Source organism: Pseudopipra pipra, chromosome 1 (assembly GCF_036250125.1).
Source record: "Pseudopipra pipra isolate bDixPip1 chromosome 1, bDixPip1.hap1, whole genome shotgun sequence".
In the NCBI taxonomy this organism is placed as follows: Eukaryota; Metazoa; Chordata; class Aves; order Passeriformes; family Pipridae; genus Pseudopipra; species Pseudopipra pipra.
In genome coordinates, this window is record NC_087549.1 from 22,526,929 (window position 1) to 22,549,514 (window position 22,586).

The window sequence follows — 22,586 nt, forward strand, 5'->3', positions numbered from 1 at the left end:
ATAAGAGATCCCAACACTAGCTCTTCCCAGGGGCCATGCAGTCTGCAGCTCTTGGCAGGTTGAACACATGGAAGGTATCCCAGCTGGAGATCAAAAGAAGAGGTATGATAGCAGTGAGTCAGCACAAGGCATCTATTTTTTTTTTTTTCATAAGAGACAGCATAGAAGATGGGGGGAATTTTATTTGACTTTAATAATCAACTTTGGTATTTATTTAATACCATACCAAAGGACTATGTATTCCCCACCTTACAGAGTCTCAGTCTCTTTGCCACTTGTCCTTTCTCAAATGACGAGCCTCTTCCTCCACTCCCACAGTGTGACTTCTTTCGATTCAGGAGAGACATTGTTCAGTCTGTCAACATTTAGGAGGATGGATAGAGGAAGGTTAGAAGATGTACAGTAAGAAAAAGCTGGAGGCTTCTATCAAACTGTGCTTTGCAGGCAATTATTAAGCTTGAAGATTGCTAACTGGATACCTCAGGCTTTGAGTCCTCTCTTTCTTTTCTTGGCTTCTCTTAGTGCCTGGAAGGATTGCTCTCAGTCTGGAAGAAACTCCCAGTCATGTAGGCTGCTTTCAAGTTATCACAGGCAAACACATCATGTAAAAATCATATTTGAGAAACTACGTTTCATCTTATAAGCAGGTGTTTTAGTAAAGCAGTGAATTGATTTTCCCTCTGCTGTTAAAGGACTCCTTACAGACCTCCCCAGTAGTTAGACACTTCTTACTAATTTCCAGTCTAAATGTATTTATGGCCATTTTATACTTGTTTCCTATTACCAACATTGTCTCTCAACCTAAACAACTTATTTTGTTCTCCCAGGCTTACCTCCCCAGTGCATTTAGTAACAACAATAATTTTCTCTTTCAGCTTTCACTCTTGTTTTACTCAACAAGCAAGTTCTTGCTGTGTATGTGCTGAGCCGGTTCCTTTGGGTGTGTGTGGCAGAACTGAACTCAATATGCCATACAAGCTCTCTCCAGATCATTTCTATTTATTGAAAGTACTTCTGATGTGGTCAAGGATGTCATTATCATTTTCAGTAGTCACAGTACCGTTGATGGTCGATGGGCATCTTTGTGTTCAGTTTATATCTGCAGCTTCACCTGTTTGCCAGTGGATAAATCCTTTCTAATATATGATCTTGAGGGTCTCTTCCAACGTTGATGATTCTGTGATTTTATAATATGATATTTCATCTTTTCTAGTTCTTCCATTTTTTCAGTTTCTAACTAGCATTCTTGATTATACTTATCATAGATAATAAAGAAGATAATTGATTTTTCTTTCTTTTAGGTTTCCTTTGGGTTGGATTCAGTAGCAGTATTAGAAGTATCCTTTCACTACCTAACCATGTTTAATTCAGCTACAAATCATACCAAGGTTATGACAGATCTCTTTGGCATCTCATACTTTTTGTTTTACTGCAGTTTTGCTTTGATGCCTTTTTCTGTGAAATAACATCTTACATTTGGATGGAGGACTCTTTTTTTCACGTTAATAGGTACATATTAAATTATTTTTAATATCTAGTACTATTTTCAAGAAGCCTTTCATCCTTTGTCCTTTCACTACAACTTATTTTTCAAAATTTTCTTCCTCTTCAGTCCTTAAAAGCACAGTGATCTGGTGAAGAGCCAAAACACTGGCAAATACCACCACCACCAGTGATGGTAAGCATGTTTTGGAGAGTTTCCAAGGTAAGTTTTTTTTACTTCAGGTATAACAGAAGATTCATCATATGAGACTATGATGCTGAACCTAGAGATGCTGAACACCATCAGTGGGGATTTTTTTTAGGTCACTTCCCACCTAAATTTTTCCATAATACTGTCATTCAGTGCATTACTCACAAAACTGATAATAGAACACAGGTCTGCTTGGGGAAACAGATTTTGTCAAAATATTCTTTTTTCTTTCTTTTAAATGGGCTATGAAGTAGATCAATATGGCGTCAAGTGTAAACATTATACACTTGGACATTTCTCAGGCACTGATATAACACAATATTTTGACTAGGGAACTATAATGGTATAGCAACAGCATTGCACATATGAAATAGATTGTGAAACACATGATACATCTCAGCTGTATGTAAGCAAAGAATACTCAGTAAGTGAGTGTGTTTCAAGAGAAATTCTGCAAGGATAAGTTTTTTTACTCCATAGTGCTCTAAATTCTTCATCCACTACATTAAAGAAAGCATATTCTTTTTGGCTACACCTTAAAGCTGTGAATAATTCAAGCAGAATGTTTAGAAAAGCTTGGAGTGGGATAGCAAAGAGCTGAAAGACCCATTAGAGAACTGGAAAATATGCCATCAAGTGAAAAACTCAAGAAATGCCTTTAATAACTCAGATTAAGGACGTGACTTAAGGGCACCATAAGTATATATATATGAGGCACAAAACCTCAGTAAAAGATGTCTTCAATGCAGCCAACAGAAGTGTAACAGCACTTAATGATAGAAAGCTGCAGAGAGAAAAATCAGATGAGAAACAGGCTAGTTTTTCTACATCTCCATCCTTTATATTTGATAACATTTTGTGAGGGATTTTTTTTCTCCTTGGCAATTTTTTTGAGTAATAAAAGACTGTTGTAAGGCAATCCATAAATTAATTCAGAAATTAATCAATGTGGGGTTATTCTTTATCTTTTGTTCTGTAGAAGGCTCAAAAAAGAACTTGTGCCTAATTCCAAAACCGATGCCTAGACAGCATGTTCAATAGTTGCCCAATCTTCAGCTTGCTCAGTTTCACTGCCCTCTTGGTGCCTACACTTCTGCATTGCAGAACAAGTTTTCTCCAATATGTGGAGCTTGGCATTCACTTCCTGCCTGGGCCCCAGAGGGATCTGACACGGAGAAAGGCACCACCAGTTTGGACAGGGCTGAGCAGGCTGGAGCCCACCTCATGCCCAAGCCCCCTGCAGCCATTCAGCCTCCTGAGTTCCTCTGTGTGTTCTTACAACACACCCAACACAAACTGGCAGAAATCTGCTCCTCACAAAAGGCAGAAGTGGCAGTCCCAGTGCCAGGACAGCCTGAGGTGCAGGCATGGCTTGGCTGTTGCTACCTGCTGTTTGCACAGAGGCTTGGAGCATCTGTCCTTGAAGTGTGCCTGAGAGCAAGAACAGGGTGACCAGCGCAAGGATGTGCAGAGAGCCAGACAGATCACCACCCTTTATTGGCTCCCACGGTCCTCTGCACAGCCCTGGCAGCAAGAACTAGACTTTTTGTCTTCTAGGTGTTGCAACAAAGGGAATTAACATCTATATTTCCTTATGCACCAAGTTTTACTGGGGCAATCGCTACAAACCTAGGTACTGCAGGGTCAAACTTTTAAAAATATTTTTTAAGTCTATGATTTTTTTAAGAAACCACCAAAACCTCTAAACATGCATTTAGTTTGAAGGCCCTGAGTAATCTCCTTTAAATCTAAATTCAGTGCAGTGTTTGGTGCCTCCAATTATCTCCCAAAGATGGTTCATCAGTCAGACTTAACTGGAGGGCAGCATCATAGCTGTACCACGGCCAAAAGAAAAGATGTATGCAACATTTAATGAACATCAAAGGGTTTTGTATATATACATATATATGTATAAATATATTCTGTATATTAATATTATATATATAATATATATTACACATATAATGCAAATTAAATCATCAGTATAATAGCCTTTTAATGGAACATATTTCATCTGGGATTTCCAGAGCCAGGCAAGTTTCATTATACTTTTTGTATTAACTTTTTCTTTTAAATACAGACCAGCTTATATGTTTAGGTACTGCATTCTTGTTGATACCTGCTACAAGACAATCTGCTTCTTTTTAAAGTAGCAGTCATCACCTAATTTCATTAAAGACGAAATGTCAGGAGCCACACCAGTGACAGATCAGGCAGGTATTTGTGCTGCAAATGATATCACAAAAGCACCCAGGGATCTGACTGGAGTGGCTGCCATTTGGTTGCTTGGCATCTGAAACACTAAATTTTAAATGTTGATGTAACTTTATTTTTTTTTAATCTTTGATCTACACAGTTTTGTATGAACACCATTGGGTCAAGAGCCAGATTGCCTAAAGTCTGCTAAAGTTGTAGTTCAGATGATATTTGGGTGCCTATTTTGAGCACAACACAGATATTACATAAGATTAATGAAGAACCTTGCTATTTCACTTAAGATACAGACACGTGAAAATTCAAACACATTACTACGTTTAGAATATTTTTCCTTGAGCGAGATCTGATTTAGAGCAAGCATTTTGCATGCTTTCTGGATCATGTTGTAAGATCTGAGTTGGGCTCCTTGTGTACTTGAACTCAATTTTGTCCCAAGACCTGAGTAAGAAAATATTGTCTTGGATTCTGAAGGAGAGAGAATTGAATTTAAGCATGGTATGGCTTAAGTCACCAAGGGAAAAGCTGAAAATGCAATTTTACTCATCATATGTTCAAAGTTACAGCAAAAGTAAAGCCTGTGAATCTACTTGGCAGAGTGGCAAACCCAGGAAAATTTTTCAGCCAGTTAAAGTAGGTGAGTGCTGTCTGCAGATGAATTCAGTATGTATTTTATCAACAGCATATAACTTCATTGAGTCCTGCCCCTGATGATATCATATATTAAATTTTTTTCACTAGTAAACATTACACAGTCTGGATGGTAATCATAAGTTGCCACACAGTTCTGAGGAAAATGAAGAAAAGATGTAACCTATATATAAGGCAAATGCTTGCTTTTCAGGTACCCACTGTGAGAGTTCTCATTTTCTTCTTCTGAAACATTTTAAAGAGTCAAATGGGGTTTCCAAGAGAATTTCAGTAGGAAGAACTTTGTTAATTGCAATATCTGGGCCTCAACAATCAAAATGTTTGCATTCTGTCCATTTCTCTGAGCCATTGAGGATGACTTCAGCTGCTATCCATGGCAACCAGAAAGATGGAAGTCTGCAATGGTACAGAGACAGCAGGGCAAAAAGGGCTGATCTGAGCCTGTATGTCCAGCCATGCACACCAGTGAGTTATTTGCCTTTTTCACATGCCTTGAGAATATGAAGTGATTCTTAGAATTAGGTACAAAACCAGTCAAGACTAATCCTCAAAAATCTGGAAATGAAACACAGCAAAATCAACAGGGAAGTGTGGGGAAAAAGTGCAAGCTCTTTACAAAGTCCTTCAAACCCTTCATTCTGTTTCAGTTCCCCTGGTTTTATATGTATATGATGAAGTTCACAAATAGTTCTGTGAGCAGAACCATGCAATTCATGTATCGTCAGTCCATCACTAACACTGAGGATAGCCCTTTTTACCACCAGTGAGAAATAAACACTTTGTCATTACATCTTTGAGTCTTTACTGAATTTGCTTTTAACCAGCAACATGTTCCTGGAATTATGGAAAGTGGCAGCTGAATACAAAGGATTCATGTAAGAAAACAGTATGTGTTTTCAAAATATCTGTCTCTTAATTTCTTTTTCGAGGCTATATAATGTACCATGTACAAATTAGGATCACGTAAGTGTCAAGCAGGTGGCTAGCTACAGGAAGAGACACTCAAAACAGCAAAGAAAAAAGGGCACATCTTAAGTAGAATGTGCTTGTGGAGTAACAAAAGGATAATGTTTTTAGGGGCATGATGAGATAGAGCATATTATCTGTTCACTTCTTCAGGAAAAAAGATTAGATTTAGCCTTGAACCCTATATCCTTATCTTTTATTTAAGTGATTTTATGTGATAAAAATGGAGAATCATAAGGTAATTGACAACTACTGACCAACTGTAACATACCTGCTTTACATGACAGTAGTTTGAACCACAACAGACATCTTAGCAAAAAAAAAAAAAAAAAGTGTCCTGTCTTTTTTTGCAAAAAAAAGTAGAGAAAGAAAAGATTGATATAGCTTTACTTTCAAGCTACTGTAGGAAATCTGAAAAACCCGCTGTAACTATAAAGAACCTGCATTCTACTTTTTTTAAGATACCAAGTACCTGCTGATCCAGCACTCCAGGAGTCAATGGACACTTTCATTTCAGTGAGCACTGGGCCCAGGAAGGACTGTCTCTTCTAATTATATAATTAAGACTGGTGCTTCAACTGACAGACTCCAATTTGCATATGCATTGCAAACTCTGCTTGATTAATTACAGTACAGTGTGGTTTATAAAACCTATAGGTTAGTATTGGATTAGTATTATGTATACATTCCACAGTTCCAATCACAAGGCTGTCAGATACAAACTTTTAAAGTGATTTAAAAATTATGGCTTGATTTCTCTGCAGACTAATAAAGACACTTAGTAGTACAACAACATTATGGTCTTGTTTATAAGCACTTCAAACCTTGCATGTCAATAAATCAAAAGCTGAATTCCTCCACTGATAAAACCCATAAAATTTTTATTGCTCTAACAACCATTTTAATGTATTTATTTCAAAATTTTTTTTTTTAATTAGATCTCAATTTTTCTTGTTTGCAACCGAAACTAACAAAATGTCTGTCTAGGCCTTTGAGAAACCTGTCTTGCTTCTGCTTGTCTAACCAGTGCTAAAATTTTTGCTATCTATAAATATTTTATTACAGTCAATACAGACAAAGGCAGGATAATAAGCAAGAGCTGCAAGAACTACAGTCAAGGGAGACATGAACCTCAAAACACATTCCCATCAAGGGGAGAAGACAATTTCCATCCCAGCACAGGTATCATACCAAATTGAAAAGTAATAAATACCTTAGACCATCATGATATGTACAAATTCCACCTCAGCTTCTATTCTGATCCAAGTAGTAGTAAAGACTTCAGAACAAACATTGAAACAAAAAATAATTAAAGATGTTGCAAAACATGATCAGGTGATAAATGTAGGGTTAGTTTCTCAGCATGAAGTTATGCTCATCTAACCTGGGTTTGTTTTGGGTTTTTTTTGTTTAGGAAAAGGAAATGCAGTAGACCTAATTCGTCTGCATTTCAGAAAAGCATTGCCACAGAGGAAATTTATAATTGAAAAAGGAACTAGCAGAAGGAATGTGAGCTACCTAGGGACCTAGCTCATGGCCAAAAAAGATATAATATGTTAGGTGTATGTAGACATCTCAAACATAATCAGGGATCACATCTTGAAACTTTCACAGCTTGTGACCCTCTCTGGTCTCAGAACCCCTGAGACAAAGCTGTATTTCCTCAAACATTTACCTCCCTCCTTTTCTCAGACATCTCTTTTTGTAGCTCATCCTCTGGCTGCTCATGTAAAATGAACTGGTCATGGCTCCACCGGGTCCATGCTGCTGGTTCAGCCTCTTGTAAAGGGCCACAGATAAGGCAGCTCACATCTAAATGTTGCTGCTCTACAGCTGCACAGTGGCAATTGTGGAACCACATGTCTTCTATTGCTTGGTGCTAACAAGAGTGCAACAGTTACAGAGGAGTTTTTCTGAGCTTCTCTTTTTCACAGGGGGTCTACTTTTCAAGGCCCCTGGAGTGTTTACAGTGTCTGTTCAGGGTAATGACACATTACCTTTATTTGAATCTTATTTGTTCAAACTACTGTGTCAGAACTTTTTAACCAGGCTGAAAAACTGAATTGCAAAGAGAAGTAAAAGCAACCAAAGATAGCGATGTACTATGTTGTGCTTTGGGCTTTTTTCCCTCGGACAATTCAGATGATAAATCATCATGGCTAGGCTTCGTGAACAAAGATTCGGGAGATGATAAAAAACCACAAAGAAAATATATATTTGAAACAGAAACCAGCAAGATCCTGAGATGAACATGTGGCCACATACACCTTGAGTAAATATTTGTATTTAAAAGGAAAACATAAACATTAAAAATAAGCAAACTTCAGTATTTTTTGATAAATAAATCCCCAAAACTACTGTATCAAATAGTCTGGTTCTTTAAAAGCATTTTGAACTTCTATAGTTGCTTTTTCCTTATGAGAAGCAAAGCAGCAGGATCTCACAATAGCAGGAAATTTAAGCTGGCCTGTGCAACTGATATAGCTAATTTCATCCTTGTCTCTAATGCAATGAGGGACATAAAACTCATTCAATTTTTCTAATGATTTGATGGGGAAAAGACTTTATAAACTCACATAATATAAGTATTTGTAACTAACTGCCAGCTTTTGCCTTTGTTCCTTTACTTTCACTGCCTTTGCTGCCCCAGGTGAGCGCATCTGATACTGCCAAGAATGATCACATTCATATAAATAGTATCCATCTCCCAGAGTGTCCCACTAATTGTTTATCTATTGGTCTTAATCTGGTGTACTGGTCATACACAAAACATAACTGAAAGGTAGTTGTCCAGTAACTTTTTCTCCATAAGAGAGAGACCTGTCTGTGTACTCTTATTAGAATGGTATCTGTATTTTGAGGAACACCTTGCCCATCCTGGCACTGAATGTTCTCAGAAGATTTGATGCTACAAGTCTACCCATGTCAGACCTCTGTCTCTAATTGCATGCTTGCCCCTGCTCTCATGAAGGGACCTCAATGGGGAGCATTGGAGAAGGAAACAGTTTCAATATTACATGGAAAAGATGGAATCTGAAAAAAATAAATATAAACCCCTTCAAAAACCAGAAATATTTAGATACCTGGGCAAAATTTATATTAAAACAGAAGCCTGTTAAAATTATTAGCAGGATGCTCTCAATGGAACCCAGGTTCTGGGCTAAAAAACTGTGTGTGGCTCATCTCTGCCGTTGCTGGTCATGTCGACCACAAAGAGCAAACAGAAGTACTCTGAAATGCCTGCAGAGAATCTGCTGTGCTGCAGCTCCCTCTCTCTGAGTAGCTTCACAGCGTCTCTGCTGGCTAGCAAGATTCTCATGTAAGCCAGGTAGCCAGCCCTGCTGCAGCCCTGATTCATCTCCTTGATGTTTATTCAGCTTTCTGAGTGACCCAGTGTCCTCCGCTCAAGCCAATTAGTTAAGTCCAGCTCTGGCTACAAAGTACAAACATTTAATTACTTTCCAAAAACTCTCCTGCCTGAAAAGTTTGAATAATCTGCAAGAAAGAAAAGAAACTAATTTACTGCATTGAATTTCACAGAAGTGCTTCATTAAAATAAACTACTGCTGTAATTCATTGTCTAGGGTGTAGTTGTAGAACTGCCTTTTTGCTTTGAAATAACTTCGTATTTACTGGCTGGGTGACAATGAGGCTTTCACTCCCATTGCTAGAGTATCCTCTTCTGCTGTAGGTAGATGCAGGCTGCAGGCAGAAGGTCACAGATCTGTCTTCCACACCCTGCTGAGCTATTTAGTTGAAAAACTGGCGACGTTGCAGAACCATTCTGGGTCAAACCCATGGGTGTGGAGACATCATCTACAAATACCAGAGTCTTTCTCTGAAAGAATGCTAATCCTGATTTATCAGAGCCAAGCCTCCCTTTAGATAGCTATGGCTGCTGTTTTGGATTTCTCAGAGCTGGGAACTGAGATAGTGCTGGAACATCTCTGAAGCAATAGGTACTGAAATTTTGCAAGAAATGCTTTTTTGTGGTATCTGATTGCAGTTTCTGCAGCTAATAGAGGCAGATGAATGGGAAGGATATAACTTGGCTCCAGAGAAGCAGCATCTAAAGAGAGCAGCCTCTATGGAGAGAACATCTATGAAGAGCAGTCTTTAAAGATGTAACTTAGCCCCAGAGGAGCAGCTTGGAGTCTTCTATCTAACTAGATAGTTTGGCAGGAATTTAACCAGTACTTCTTTTGGCTTAGAAATACAAATCTGTAGATGTCCTTGCCTTACAACAAGTAAGAACAAGGCATCATCCACTCCAGTGATAAACTGTGAAACAGAGCTGGTCTAACAGCTAATATAACAGGTCAATATAACCCGTCAATGCAATGGCATCTCTGTGCTGCTTAAAGGACGTACACGAACGTTGCCCTCCTATGTTCTGTTCCTGTTGCTGCTCCTCTTTCCGTTCTGTCCTTAGCAGTAGCCATATCTTCCATCTTGCACATTCCAAGCATCAGTGTGCAGCCTTGCTGATACTAGCAAAAATCTGTCAAAATTGTCCATGGTGTCCCTAGCTGCTACACTTTGGCCAACAGAGTAGCAGTAAGAAATGCCCTATTATGAAAGCACAGTATTTGGAATCTGTTTGGAATTTGTTGACCAGTTATCATTTCCTCTGCTTCCTTGCCAAGCTTTTTTCTGGCTGTAAATTGATCTGACATGGCCTTTGCTAACATATCAAGTCTGGATTGTTTTTACCAACCAGATGTTTTCCCAAAGTACAGACAGTATAACACCTAAAATAATGGTTGTTAATAATTGTTTTAGAAAATTTAATGTACTTACAAGCATGAGTGCCACACTGTTGGGTCACCACTACAAATTCCTCTTTGCTTTCTCCAATACGATGTACAGATGAGTGTACAATGAAGGGAAACCACATTGTTTAATCAGGAATAAAAGAATCAGGCACAGATGAGTGAAATGGCCTTTGTGCCTTAGCATGTGTAGGATTTGTGAAGCCTGCAATGTCTTGTAACAGATTTTTTTTTTTTTTAAAAGAGGTTTCCACAAAAGACCTACTTATATTTCTGATACTATCAAAGTTTAGATTCCTGCTTGCTGGTTTTGGCCCCATATTTACGATGTTCCAACACTCCCTGAAAATATTTTCTTTCCAATCCTAAATTACTAAAAATTATTAATAAAACCGCTATATTAGAGTTTCAGATTTGAAAACAGGAGAGAACTCCAGTAAGCACGTGCTCCTAATATCTGGGAGAAAGGAAAAAATGCAAGGAATATTGGAAAAAGCACAGTTAGGAGCAAGCAGTTCCCAAAGCACAGAAACTTAAGAAGCCAAGTTTTTAATGGGTTTCTGTGTCACAGATGACTATTAAAAATGAATTATAGAAAAGCTGTGGTGTGAGTTCCTCAGGATTAGACATGGAAGTGGAGAATGAATTCAACATCTGAGGATAAAAAACCTCCAGCTGGAGTTCGTGTCTCTTCACGTAACCCACAGAATCTCTTTTTTCTTTGGGAATGGGGGAATTCGTCTCTCAAGGGAATCCTCTGATACGTCACCAGAACTGAACTAATATTACATTATCTGTTACCTCCTACCCAGTTATTTACTGTGTCTGCCAGAATGCCATGGTTTTGATACCATAACTGTCCTGCCTTCTTTAACTCATATTGGACCAAATCCAAGAGGAGTCCTGGCAGGACACATTGTACTTGCACTTATGCACGTATGGGGTGTGTGAAGAAGTCTTGATGCTTTATTAAGACAAGCTGAAGTCTAAAGCAAATTCATGTGAATTAGCACAACATTATCCCTATTATGATGTGGAGAAAAAGAAGTCTCAGCTTTTGGCGTAGCTCAGTTTAGCCCTGTTCTGGATCACACACAGATCTAGAAAACTGCCTGCAGTTCTGGACAATAAATTAACACCTTGAATTATCTCTTGGTCTTACTGTGCAATAAATTATAGAATTTACTGTCCTTTTCTCCATTCATAAAATATGGAGGGAAAGATGGTGAATGGACTGGTGAGTGGACTGAAAAACTGTTGCTTAGGTCCTCTACAGAGAAAATCCTGCCATGACAGATTGATTGGACATGGTTTTGTGTATGTTTGTGTTTGGAAGACCATCAAAAATTATTTCCATAGTCTTGAGGAAACACCCTTTTATTGTAGAGAAGTTTGTATACACAGATGGGATGTATTTACAACCAGCTTTTCTCAAACAGATGACTGTTTGAAATCCTTCACAAATCTGTCAAGAATGAAAGAAAATGAAGCTCAGAAGCCCAGCCAGCCAGCCCAACACCCAAATTCAGATTAATTCCCAAAGATATCTGTAAAGAGAGTACATGGAGTTATTCAGAAGGAAAAAATAGGACTGTGATAAAGATCAGTGGATGGACTTCAGGACTGGTTCATTCAAATGCATTGCTTAGTTTGATCTCAGGGTAGATGAACCCTGAACTAAAATTCCAAGAAGGAGATGGGGACCTGCTTTTTCCCAGGGATGGGAAGAGACAGGCAGAAAGAGTCTGTCCTTTCCTTCCCTGACTTCTGCAAAAACAGGTCATAGCTGCAACCTCTGTAAAAAGAAGTTGTCGGTCCTGTGTTCTCCTGGAAAATTCTTTTCCAGAAAAAGGCAGGAAAAGTTCTATATTTCTTCAGTCTGCAGAATGGAGTCAATGCACTGAGGGTTAAAATGGGTGTCCTCCTTAGGAAGGGCGTAGACTCATGTGCCAGCCCAGCCACAGGAGAGATGGCACCTCGGTGTCTTCTGGTGCCCCTCCAAACTGTGGCTCAGCTCTGCACTGCCCTTTACCTGGCGCGTTGAGCAATGGCATCATTTTAGCTTCAGCCTGTTCAATCACCCCAAATGCAGAGGAGACAACACAGCGGGAAACAATGAGAGGTAGAGACACACATTATACTCCCTTTTCCTTTTCAATTAAAAGTAGAACCTTTATCAGCAACAAAAAGTTACATGTGCAGGAGGCACTTCTCTGGAGAAGAAATAAATACCTCACAAAAGCACTCATGGATGGATGAGTCCCATGACAAATATTCTCAGCACAAACCAGTTCAGTCATAAAAGAAATCTAAAATCCCCACACTGATGTATATGATAAACATGTAAAATGTATCTGCTAATGCTCCAGGAAGTTACATGCATAAGTTCCCCACACATTACGAACATTTATCTTAGAATCTGCATAATTTAATTTACACTCAGCAGAACATTGCAATATTTACAGGCACATTCCAATGGGGGAAAATTTGCATATTGAGTGCAAAAGTCACAGCTTTGTCACCTAACCATGTGATTTTAAAGGCAGGGATTTTGTGACCTCAAAGTGCTCTTTGTGAAGTTAGTGGAGAGGAAAAAGCTGAGTAGGCAGGAAAAGAAAGTTATCAGAATTTGCTAAGAACTCTTTTTTTCTGAAAATCAGAATGGTTACAGGCTGGTACAAAGTGAGTCCATGTATACCACAGGTTGTGGCTTGTTACACACCACAGAGCACTTTCTCTACCTCCATTTCCCATACTTATCCTTCCCAATTAAATTTGTTTCCCATTAGCCAGGTTGATGAGAATAGTGATTAAGACTCATCCTTCTTGCAATCATCATCCTTCACAGCATAGTAACTTCATAAATTCTTGTAAAACAGGAATGAACTGGAATGTTGCTTTTTTGGACTTGGTCTGTATTCTGAAGGTGAAAGTGGGCATCTGAGAAACACATTTGTAATGCTTTGGAAGTTTTTCAAATAAAAAAAATAAAGTTACACTCTGAATCTGATTGAGAATGCAAAGTTCTATGTTCTCTAGCACTGCATGTCAGACATGGTGGAAAAAGCTATTCAGTGACTACTGTAACCTTAGCGCTACCCAGAATTGTTCTGAAACCAGTTCACTAGTTTCTGAAACACTACTGTAGTTGCAGTAAGTTATTAAAACTATCTACAGAATAATAATCATACAATTTAGGTTTCAATATGTCAGCAAAACAGCAATGTATAACCCACAGAGGTTATATCCTGGAAGTGAAATTATCAAACTATTGCTCCAATGTCTGAGAAGTAAAGCTATACTCCCTAGGGACACAGCACTCTCACTTATGCTGACACATAAGGTGGTGGTGGATCTTTAGCAGCTCCATTCACAGGATCATCATATGGTGGCAACAGGACCTGCAGGAAAGGAAAAAAAAGTTTATATTTTTAAAACAGAAGTCAGATGACAAAATTTACAGAAAAGAAAACCCTTATGGCCTTATTCCTACCCCTGCCGCCAAACAAACAAACACCCCAAAAGAGTAAAATATTAAGTAGGAGCAGAATAGTTAGGAAATGAAACAATATTAGCTTGAAGTTCGTCCTTTTCAATTTGTATGCTTGTTTTTAATCATGAAAACAGGATTTCTTCTCATTTCTTATTAACCCCAGTGACAGCTTGATTTCAGCCATTCACTGCTGGTACCTGAATTTGTTCAATCTGGCAGTGATAGTAGCTGCTTGTGCTGCAGCTCTCCTCTGTCAAGAGCACTAAACCTTGTATCCTGGAGGAGTGCTCAAACTGCTTAGCCAGAGAGAGAAAAGACTCAAAAACCTCTCTTTCTGAGCCCTCTCTGGAATAGCTAATAATTATTTTGGAGTGGGGAGAAAGAAAGTAAATGGAGAACAAATTACCCAATGTCTAGATAAATCTCCAGTTTTGTGCTTCTGGAGTACTCAGCCACGAGAAGGAAGATCTACACTCCCAAAAGTATTTCAGGGAATACTTAAACATCTGATAGCAATTAGGACAGCTTTAATCATAGATCATCCCCATTCACTGGAGTCCAGGCTGCTTCCTAGGACATGGGAGATGCAAGTTCAGGGCAGAGAATAGATTTGAACCAAGATTTATACTTGCTTAGGCAAGCATGTTTAGTTACTGTGTAATTTTTAATGGCACCGACACTGGCATTAATTAGCTTGCATGTGAAAAGGAAAGGAGCACTTGGTCTGTGAATCCCAGCAAGGACTGTAGATAAAATAGATGTCTGAAAGAAGAATGAGTGTACATTCCCTAAAATATCTCAATACTGTACAAGAATATCACTGAAGTGCACTGTCAGAGATACTTTATGCAGCTGCAGATCAATTATTCATGATGGAATTTCCAAATTTATCAGCATCGCTTCTTGGTCATTAAAGAGCACGTAAAGCTGATTGTCTAAACACACACAGGGAAAATCCTGATCTCAATAAAGCCAATGGAAGTTTTGTCATGACAGGATTTCACCAGTTCTTACAGACTTTGATAACCTGCCTTCTGCAAAGAAACATTCATAGTCATCCCTTTTAGACTTCAACCACAACATACAAAATCAGTAGGAATCTTTCTATAGATTTAAATAGACTTTGGATCAGGCTTTTACCCTGAATAGTTCCAAGGATGATTCAGATTCTACTCATGAGTTTACTCATGTGTTCAAGTACATCTGTGCACGTTTGTTAGATTACAGAATGGCTGCCTTGGCATCCTCAGCCTTTAATCAAAAAAGTTTCATTATTTAGAAAAGGAAATTGTAAGAGCCATCATTCCTCATTAATACCATATGTTTGAGCTTGTAAATCCAATATTTTATGCACTACATAATCTAAAAAGCCTTGTATTTGTAGAGTGTTTAATAAATTATGTCACCTTTAAAGGGTGCAAGCAGCTTATGGCAGACTACTTATCCAGTGAAATTAGGACAGCACACAGAATTTCAAATAAATATTGTGATAAAAATCATAAATGTATTTTGCAACCAACCTCAGTAAATCACAGTGCTAAAGCATATAAACTGTAAAAAGCACTACAACTGAAATCCTCTCCCTAGTACTGATCATTAGTTTAATAATAGGGTTTCTAATAAAATCCGCATGTTACTAAAAAAAGCACTATTTTCTCAAAAATACTGAAACGTGTCCATTAGTTTGTTACAACACAATATAATTAGTAATTAAATATTATCTACAGATTACTCAAGAGAACACAAGTTCACTTTGTGAAGATTTAGCTGTTTCACTGCACTCTTCTGATGCTAAGCCCCAACCTGCGGTCCATTCCTTTTAGGTTCAGAGTCTATTTCATCAGGTGTGATAAGAAATGACAGCAGATGCAATCCAAAGAGCTGTCCATCTTTCAGCTGATAAAGATGGGCTGACAAATAAAGGACAATACCTCTCTCCATGCTCTCTTTTAGATCAATGTGTCCTAAGACTGCTGTGGTTGCATCACTATTATTACTTGACCATTGAGCTTACTGTCATTTGCAGTAGGTCTCCTGGCCCGGAGGATTACTGATATGAGTGATCTTCTCCATTCCTTTCACTCCTTACGAAACAAAATTTGTCCAAGAGAACAGACTCCTGGTGAGGCTTTTACCTCTTGGGAGATGAGCACTCTTCTTCACTCTACAGACCCAAAACTCATACATGGGTCAATGGCCCCAAGGACTCTCAGAAGACAATTTCTCACTTACCAACAGTTCAAAAAGATGTGATGGAAGATAGGAATACCTGTAGAAGCCTGGACAGTAAGGAGTTAATGCACTGCTGTGCCTCAAACACTGATGACCAGTCAAGCGGGCAAATTCTAACAGGACTTGCCGGGAAAGGGGGGCTGTGTGAAAGTAGGGCAGCACCTTTCTGGAGACAATTTTTCTGTTCAGGTCCATGATGACCACACAACATACAGTGCAAGCACGAAAGCAGGGTCAAACAGTGGTCATATCCCTAGGGGGGGCACTGGACCACCAAGGATCCCAAAGCATCCCCCAAGTCTTTGGGAACTCTCATGAGAAAACTGCGTGTGCTCCTCAGTGTTGCATTAGACATGAAGAATCTCCTCCCCGGTGAGCGATTTAGGCATTCCCAGGCTAACTTGAATGTATGTAGTCTGAAGAACTTTTTGTTTTCCAGGCCCCCACCCCCAACAGATCAAGACTGTGACCATTACTCCAACCACAGACATACAAAGCACAACATTTAAGTCTCATTCCTGGATTCATGGATGGTTATATCTTTCCTTGCCACTATCTGCTCTTATCATTTCCCTCTCTTTCTTTCTTTTCCTTATATATTTTCTTCGTGGTATTTTTATACTTTTATAGAGAAGAACCAAAAGGGACACATACCTCCTTTCTGCTGCAATTAAATTGTTTAAAAATAAATCTGCCTCTCATATACACTGGTCATTGAGTATCATCCCACTCTAATTCACCCCAAGGGATTTATCAAAAGGAACCTCAGCTACCCCTCATCAGGGACCAGTTGTAACAATACCTACAGGAGTCCTTTTGGAGAAATCACTGGCTAAATCCTAAGGCATATGGATTTCTATAAAAATATTCAAAGAATGTGGGGTATGAACTGGGGATACTGCTAAAAGGGTTCAGAAGTTTCACAAGAAAATATCTACACTAGAAGGGTAAAAAGTATTTGCCAAATGTCTGTAAAGTTTGGGGTCACTTACTGCTGGCAAAAGTTATTTGTCTGAACAGTTCTGTCAGCGACAACTTTACAAGGCTTACTCCCTACACATTTTTGTGCTTCAATATTTAAATATCATTCCCTAACATGAACAGAACAGTGATAAAAAATAATCAGTGTATAATGAGCAGAATTCTAAATTACTACCTTTGCCCAGCAGTATTTGAGCTAAACAAAGAAAATATGGACAGAATGTTAAACATAGCTTAAGATGAATAAATGTGACAGACAAGAAGTGGAAGAAAACACTTGGAGTCTGTGGAATACACAGCACCAGCTTGGACATCAAATATCTCACGTCATCAGTATAGTAAAAGCCCTTCAAACTAATTTAACTGCTTTACTTTCAGCCGATGTGGTTTTGTTACTGTTATTTAATCATCTGTCAACTCTAAGTCTAAATAATCAACTTTCAGTTTCCATGACAGACTGAATAACTCTTCAAGCACTCTGTAATTATAAATCCCACAACTCTGCCTCTGTAAGACTACCTTTTAATTATTTTTAAAAAAACCCCAGAGTTTCAGGCCCTTACTTTCCCTTGATAATTTTTCCATCTTTTCTCAATTAAATCTATTTTGGCAAAAGAGAGGAATATAATAAAACCTGCATTATCTCAGCTTTTATCTGTTTACTGTTAAAATGCCCAACAGTTTACAAAAATCTCGAAGAAAAGATAATTTCATTAGAATTTTAATCACTGAATTTATACCAAAGTAGCTGAGATGAAAATCTGGATCAGAATAGTTTACCCTTCTCTTTTGTTAATTTTAAATTTCAGCATGGCTAATCGAAGCAGATAGGTGCCTTGGAAATAAAACAGCATAGTTATTCAGGCAGTACATTATGCTCTCCAGACACATAAAATGGAAGCCAGTCACTGAGCCAAAGAGTGAATTCAGAAATTAGAAAAATAGACAGAAACTCACTATTCAGTCTTATCTACAAATCTCATTAGAATGCATGCAGTCTAAACTAATTCAAAAAGTACAAAAAATATGTGCATATTTTAGGTACATGGTATCCTCAAGGCAGAATATCCACTAGGACAACTGACACATTTTGCTTCCTAGGTATAACTTTTGAGCATTTCCTTCTTTCTTTGTTGTGAATTGAGAAAAATGTATGTTAGTTCCCTGAATGCTCTGGGATTAATGTTTGCAGAGTGTTTGAGATTGTCACCCACAAGTTACTATAAAAAGTAAGTATGAAGGACCCACATTTTTTTGGAACTCAGTGATCCCTATGTGAAGACATTCTGGCTTTTTACCAGTAGACCAGCAAGGAAGTCTGGAAGATTAGATAGTTGCAGGCTTCAGTCCTATAGGATGCCTAAAATCCAAAGGACAGAAGCTCCTGACTTCTTTCGCAAGCCCTATAATTGCATTAATTGTGTTTAAGAACCATGTACCATTTTAACAACATCCTTTAATATGACATTATGCACTCTATTTGTACAGTTGTCTGGTGACAAAAGCATTGCATAGAGACTGTGACCAGAGCTCTAGGGGATTCCAAACCAAGAGGGGTGAAACCCACAGCTCCAATCTGCCATGTGAATGCTCCAGACACAAAGTTTTAATTAGTTTCCAGGGACAATTTTTTATCCTCCTGCTGCACAGTAAAGCCCAGTATACAAGAATCTGCAGGGAAAGCAAGAAAATAGGAGAAACTGTGGCTATGTAGCCCCATGCTCAAGTGGAACAGGGAGTCCTGGGTGCTGGGCTTCGTTCCCAATACCATTTAAACATTTTGTGATGAGCAATCTTGTATAATATGCAGAAATAATCCATAATTGACCCATAAGAAATCCTGTTCCTGACTTAGCTAGTGTCATCTGAGTGGTTTGGATAATTGTATTACATAAACATCTCTCTATTACAAAGCACATGATACGGGATGACCTTCTCTGAATAAAATAATCACCAAACAAGTTTGCCAATGGCTGTAACATATTCACGTAACATAAGCATATGTCATTTCATATTTTTTACATCCTGGTTAATCTGGTTTTGGAGAATAAGTTTTTAAAGGCACTGTTTAGAAATATCTCTAAAAAGAAACATAGGCAAAAATTTGTATATTAAACAGTTTGTAATTAAATCTTGTTTTAAACATGTTCTCTTGTTTGTTTTTTGGGGGAGGTATATTGCATAATTTCAATAATCACTTTGCTGATGTCACATTTACTTGAACTTACAGGAAAAAAAATTCTTCAGCATATGTACAAGATTTCTCATATTGCTGCAGTGATTCTTGTTTGAACTCAAGCTCTTAGATGATCTCTTTCTAGAGGAGAAAATGTGCTTGGTTCTGTATGAGTAAATTTAAATATTCCATTACTTGATTATTTCTGCATTTTTAAGGGTCTCACCCAAAACTCAGAGAAATGAACTCAACAGAAATCTTTCTGTGTCTTCAGAAAGGTTTGGATCACTTTTTCCCATATTCATTTATATTCTTCACTGGGTGGAACGGTAGAGTTGCCACAAAACGACTTTGAGTTTGAACATTTTGTTTGTTTGAGCATTTTGTTTGTCTGCTATATGAAATATCTGTGAGTTCCCATTACAAAAAACCTTCCTGATGTCTTATGAGAAACAAACATTGTCAGACACAGCTCTAACACACTTTTCTCCAACACCTTCTAGAGCTGAGATGCACCTGATAATGCCAAAAAGCTATAGATCAAAAATGTCTACGGAGAGAACTGATAGTTGTAGGAAGCATTCAGGATATTTTCTCAAAATGCAGCTTTTCAGTAAAAACTCCAGCCCTTTATGCTGAAGGACTCCACATTACATCACAGAGCTGACAGGGACAGGTGACAATAAGCAGTTGTGTGGAATTGGGGTCATTACTACTTAAGTTTAATCCTGGTCCTGTTGCTGCCCTTTGGAGTTCTGACAAATCATTTGACTTTGCCTTAGAAGGATCTCCCATTTGTAAAACAGGCCTATTATTTGAAGCATCTTAAAAGAGACCGGAAAACTTAAGACTCTCTTTGATAACACTTGCATATGACTGTATGAGATGGGTGCTTAATAGTGGAAATACTTACAAAACAAGTATATATTTACAGAAATTTCAGCCTATGCCTGGAAGTGTTTACCCCAAGCTCTTCACCACAGCCTGTATGCACTGCACATCATTCTGGAGAAGTGACCTTTACATTTTAGACACCCAAATCGTTAGGGAAGGTCCATGCGAATATGTGGGGAGGAAAAGAGGAGAGGGCAAAAGAAGCCTTTTCTTCCACACAGCTCACATACAAAGAGTTGGTGGGCTCAGGCCTTACTCTTTGTTTACTTAAAATAGGAGGGAGAGTAACTACAAGGTGAACAGTGGTAGGCAGATGGGGAGTGTATGCTGGAGCCAGTGCTGAGCCATTTAAAAGGCCCAAAACACAAGTATTTCCTTTTCTGGCAGCCTCTGTCCAATGTGTGGCCCCTGGCTTGGTGATGGGACAAACACTGACACAGCTGCAGGCTGAAATACAGTCACCACATGCCTTTCCTAATTCAGGATAAGTTTTCTCCTCTATGCAGAACAAGACCAATTCATCAGGTTCAGAGACAATTGAACTGAAAGATGAGGTTATAAGCTGCACATGCTTGGTTCCACCAGTTGTCTGCTCTGGGTTCATTTCATCTCTGTGATTCCAGCCATAACCAACCATCGACTTGTACCAATCTGATACCACTGTGCAGTTTGGAGAGGGTTAAACAGGGTATACAATCACATTGATTAATTTTGTGTTTAAGTCCCTGCTGTCCTGTCATTCACCCAGCCAAGAGGAGTGGAATTTCCTCCCACAGCTGCGGTGCTTTGAGGAGCCAGTAACCACAACCTAAACCATGTTCAGCTGCAGTGAAGGAAGCAGCCAGCCTACAAACAGCTCTGGAGGGAAGGCTGCCCACGACCACCTGTCTGGTTCACGACAGTCCCAACTGCTCTGGACCACGCAAATGTTACCAGGATCACCTGGGGAAAACAGAAGATGTCTGTGTGCATACATAGCTATAGCCAGCTGATTGCTTCACTCTGTATGCAGGGAAGGCTGAGAATAATTCCCTCTTGGCAATGTTTTCCTGTCAAATTTGGCAATGTGCTTTCCTTCTGAGAAGTCTGAGATTACAAAGGAAAATGTAAAAATTAAGGTGTATTTTTTGCTTAAAAATTTCTGAACTACAGATCTTCTCAATTCAAGTTCCATTTTGGAGATTTGAGGCACCAAGTGGCAGCTATTTCCTTTAGTAATTTGTAGGACAGTTAGCTCTGGACTATATGTAAATATCACTGATTATATAAGCAATTTTGTATTTTATTTGAAAGGTCATTTCAAATAAATTTCAAATAAAATTTAAAAAAATTCAAGTATATAGTCAAAATAAGCCTATTAATGTAGCACTTGTTTTATTTCCTGTACAAAATTTATTGGAAGTTACTATATATACTGATTTTATTGAGGCAGATCTTCAAAAGTTTCTAATATTTCTCTATGTAGGGAGAGAAGAAGTAGCATGTATGAAGAGTGTCTGAAGAAATGTGTTTTTTCTATAATGGGGTCTCAAGAGTTCATAAAATATAGAATATACTGAGTTGGAAGGAACCCACAAGTACCATCAAAGCCCAACTCCTGGCCTTGCACAGGACAGCCCCAAGAGTGACACCATGTGCCTGAGAGTGTTGTCCAAACTCTTTCTGAACTCTGGCAGCCTTGGTGCTATGACCACTTCCCTGAGAAGCCTGTTCCAGTGCCCAGCCACCCTTTGGGTGAAGAACCTTTTCTTAATATCCAGCCTAAACCTTCCCTGACACAACTTCAGGCCATTCCCTCGGGTCCTGTCACTGGTGACCACAGAGAAGCCCCTCCTCTTCCCCTCACAAGGAAGTTGTAACTGCAATGAGGTCTCCTCTCAGTCTCCTATTCTACAAGCTGAACAGACCAAGTGACTTCAGCTTCTCCTTATACAGCTCTCCCTCTAGGCCCTTAACCATCTTCACAGCCCCACTTTGGATGCTCTCTAATAGCTTTATATCTCTTTTATATTGTGGTGCCCAAAACTGCACAGAGAACTCGAGGTGAGGCTGCACCAGTGGGAGAAACGGGAAGTATTAAAACTAAATCCACGCAGACTTCAGTTTTCTCTTTAACCACTCAACATGAATCGGCACTTTATACTGACTGTATGGAAAGACTGACAGGAGAACTGGGAGCTTTTTTCCAGCAGTGAGGAATAATAATAATACTGTGGTAAGACGCAGTCAGATGTTACATACAAGACAAGCACTGGAGACAGAAGTAGGGATTAGCTTTCATCATGTTGCAGTTTAGCACTTGCATGTAGGGACAGCTCTCCTGGATCAGATAAAAGTTCCATCCAGATCACAGTAATTAGTGATGGATGATAAAGAAACACAAGTGCAAGACAGAACGACGGAAGAAATTAAGAAAGAGCAGTGCAAGCACATATAGTTACAACTTGCCCAGAATATTCTCTAGACTGTTGGAAATTTGAACGTCAAGGACTTGCTGAATTACTGCTCATTATA

General features: G+C 38.7%; 1 protein-coding gene across 1 annotated transcript in view; it reads right to left on the reverse strand.

Annotated features, from left to right (window-relative positions):
- Positions 1-11,657: 11,657 nt before the first annotated feature.
- Positions 11,658-22,586, reverse strand: part of LAPTM4B (lysosomal protein transmembrane 4 beta) — a 59,780-nt gene continuing 48,851 nt past the window's right edge. Inside the window, exon 7 of the mRNA XM_064648111.1 lies at positions 11,658-13,697. Within this exon, the coding sequence (XP_064504181.1) occupies positions 13,623-13,697 (75 nt within the window). The 3' untranslated portion in view covers positions 11,658-13,622. The remainder of the gene's footprint in view (positions 13,698-22,586) is intronic.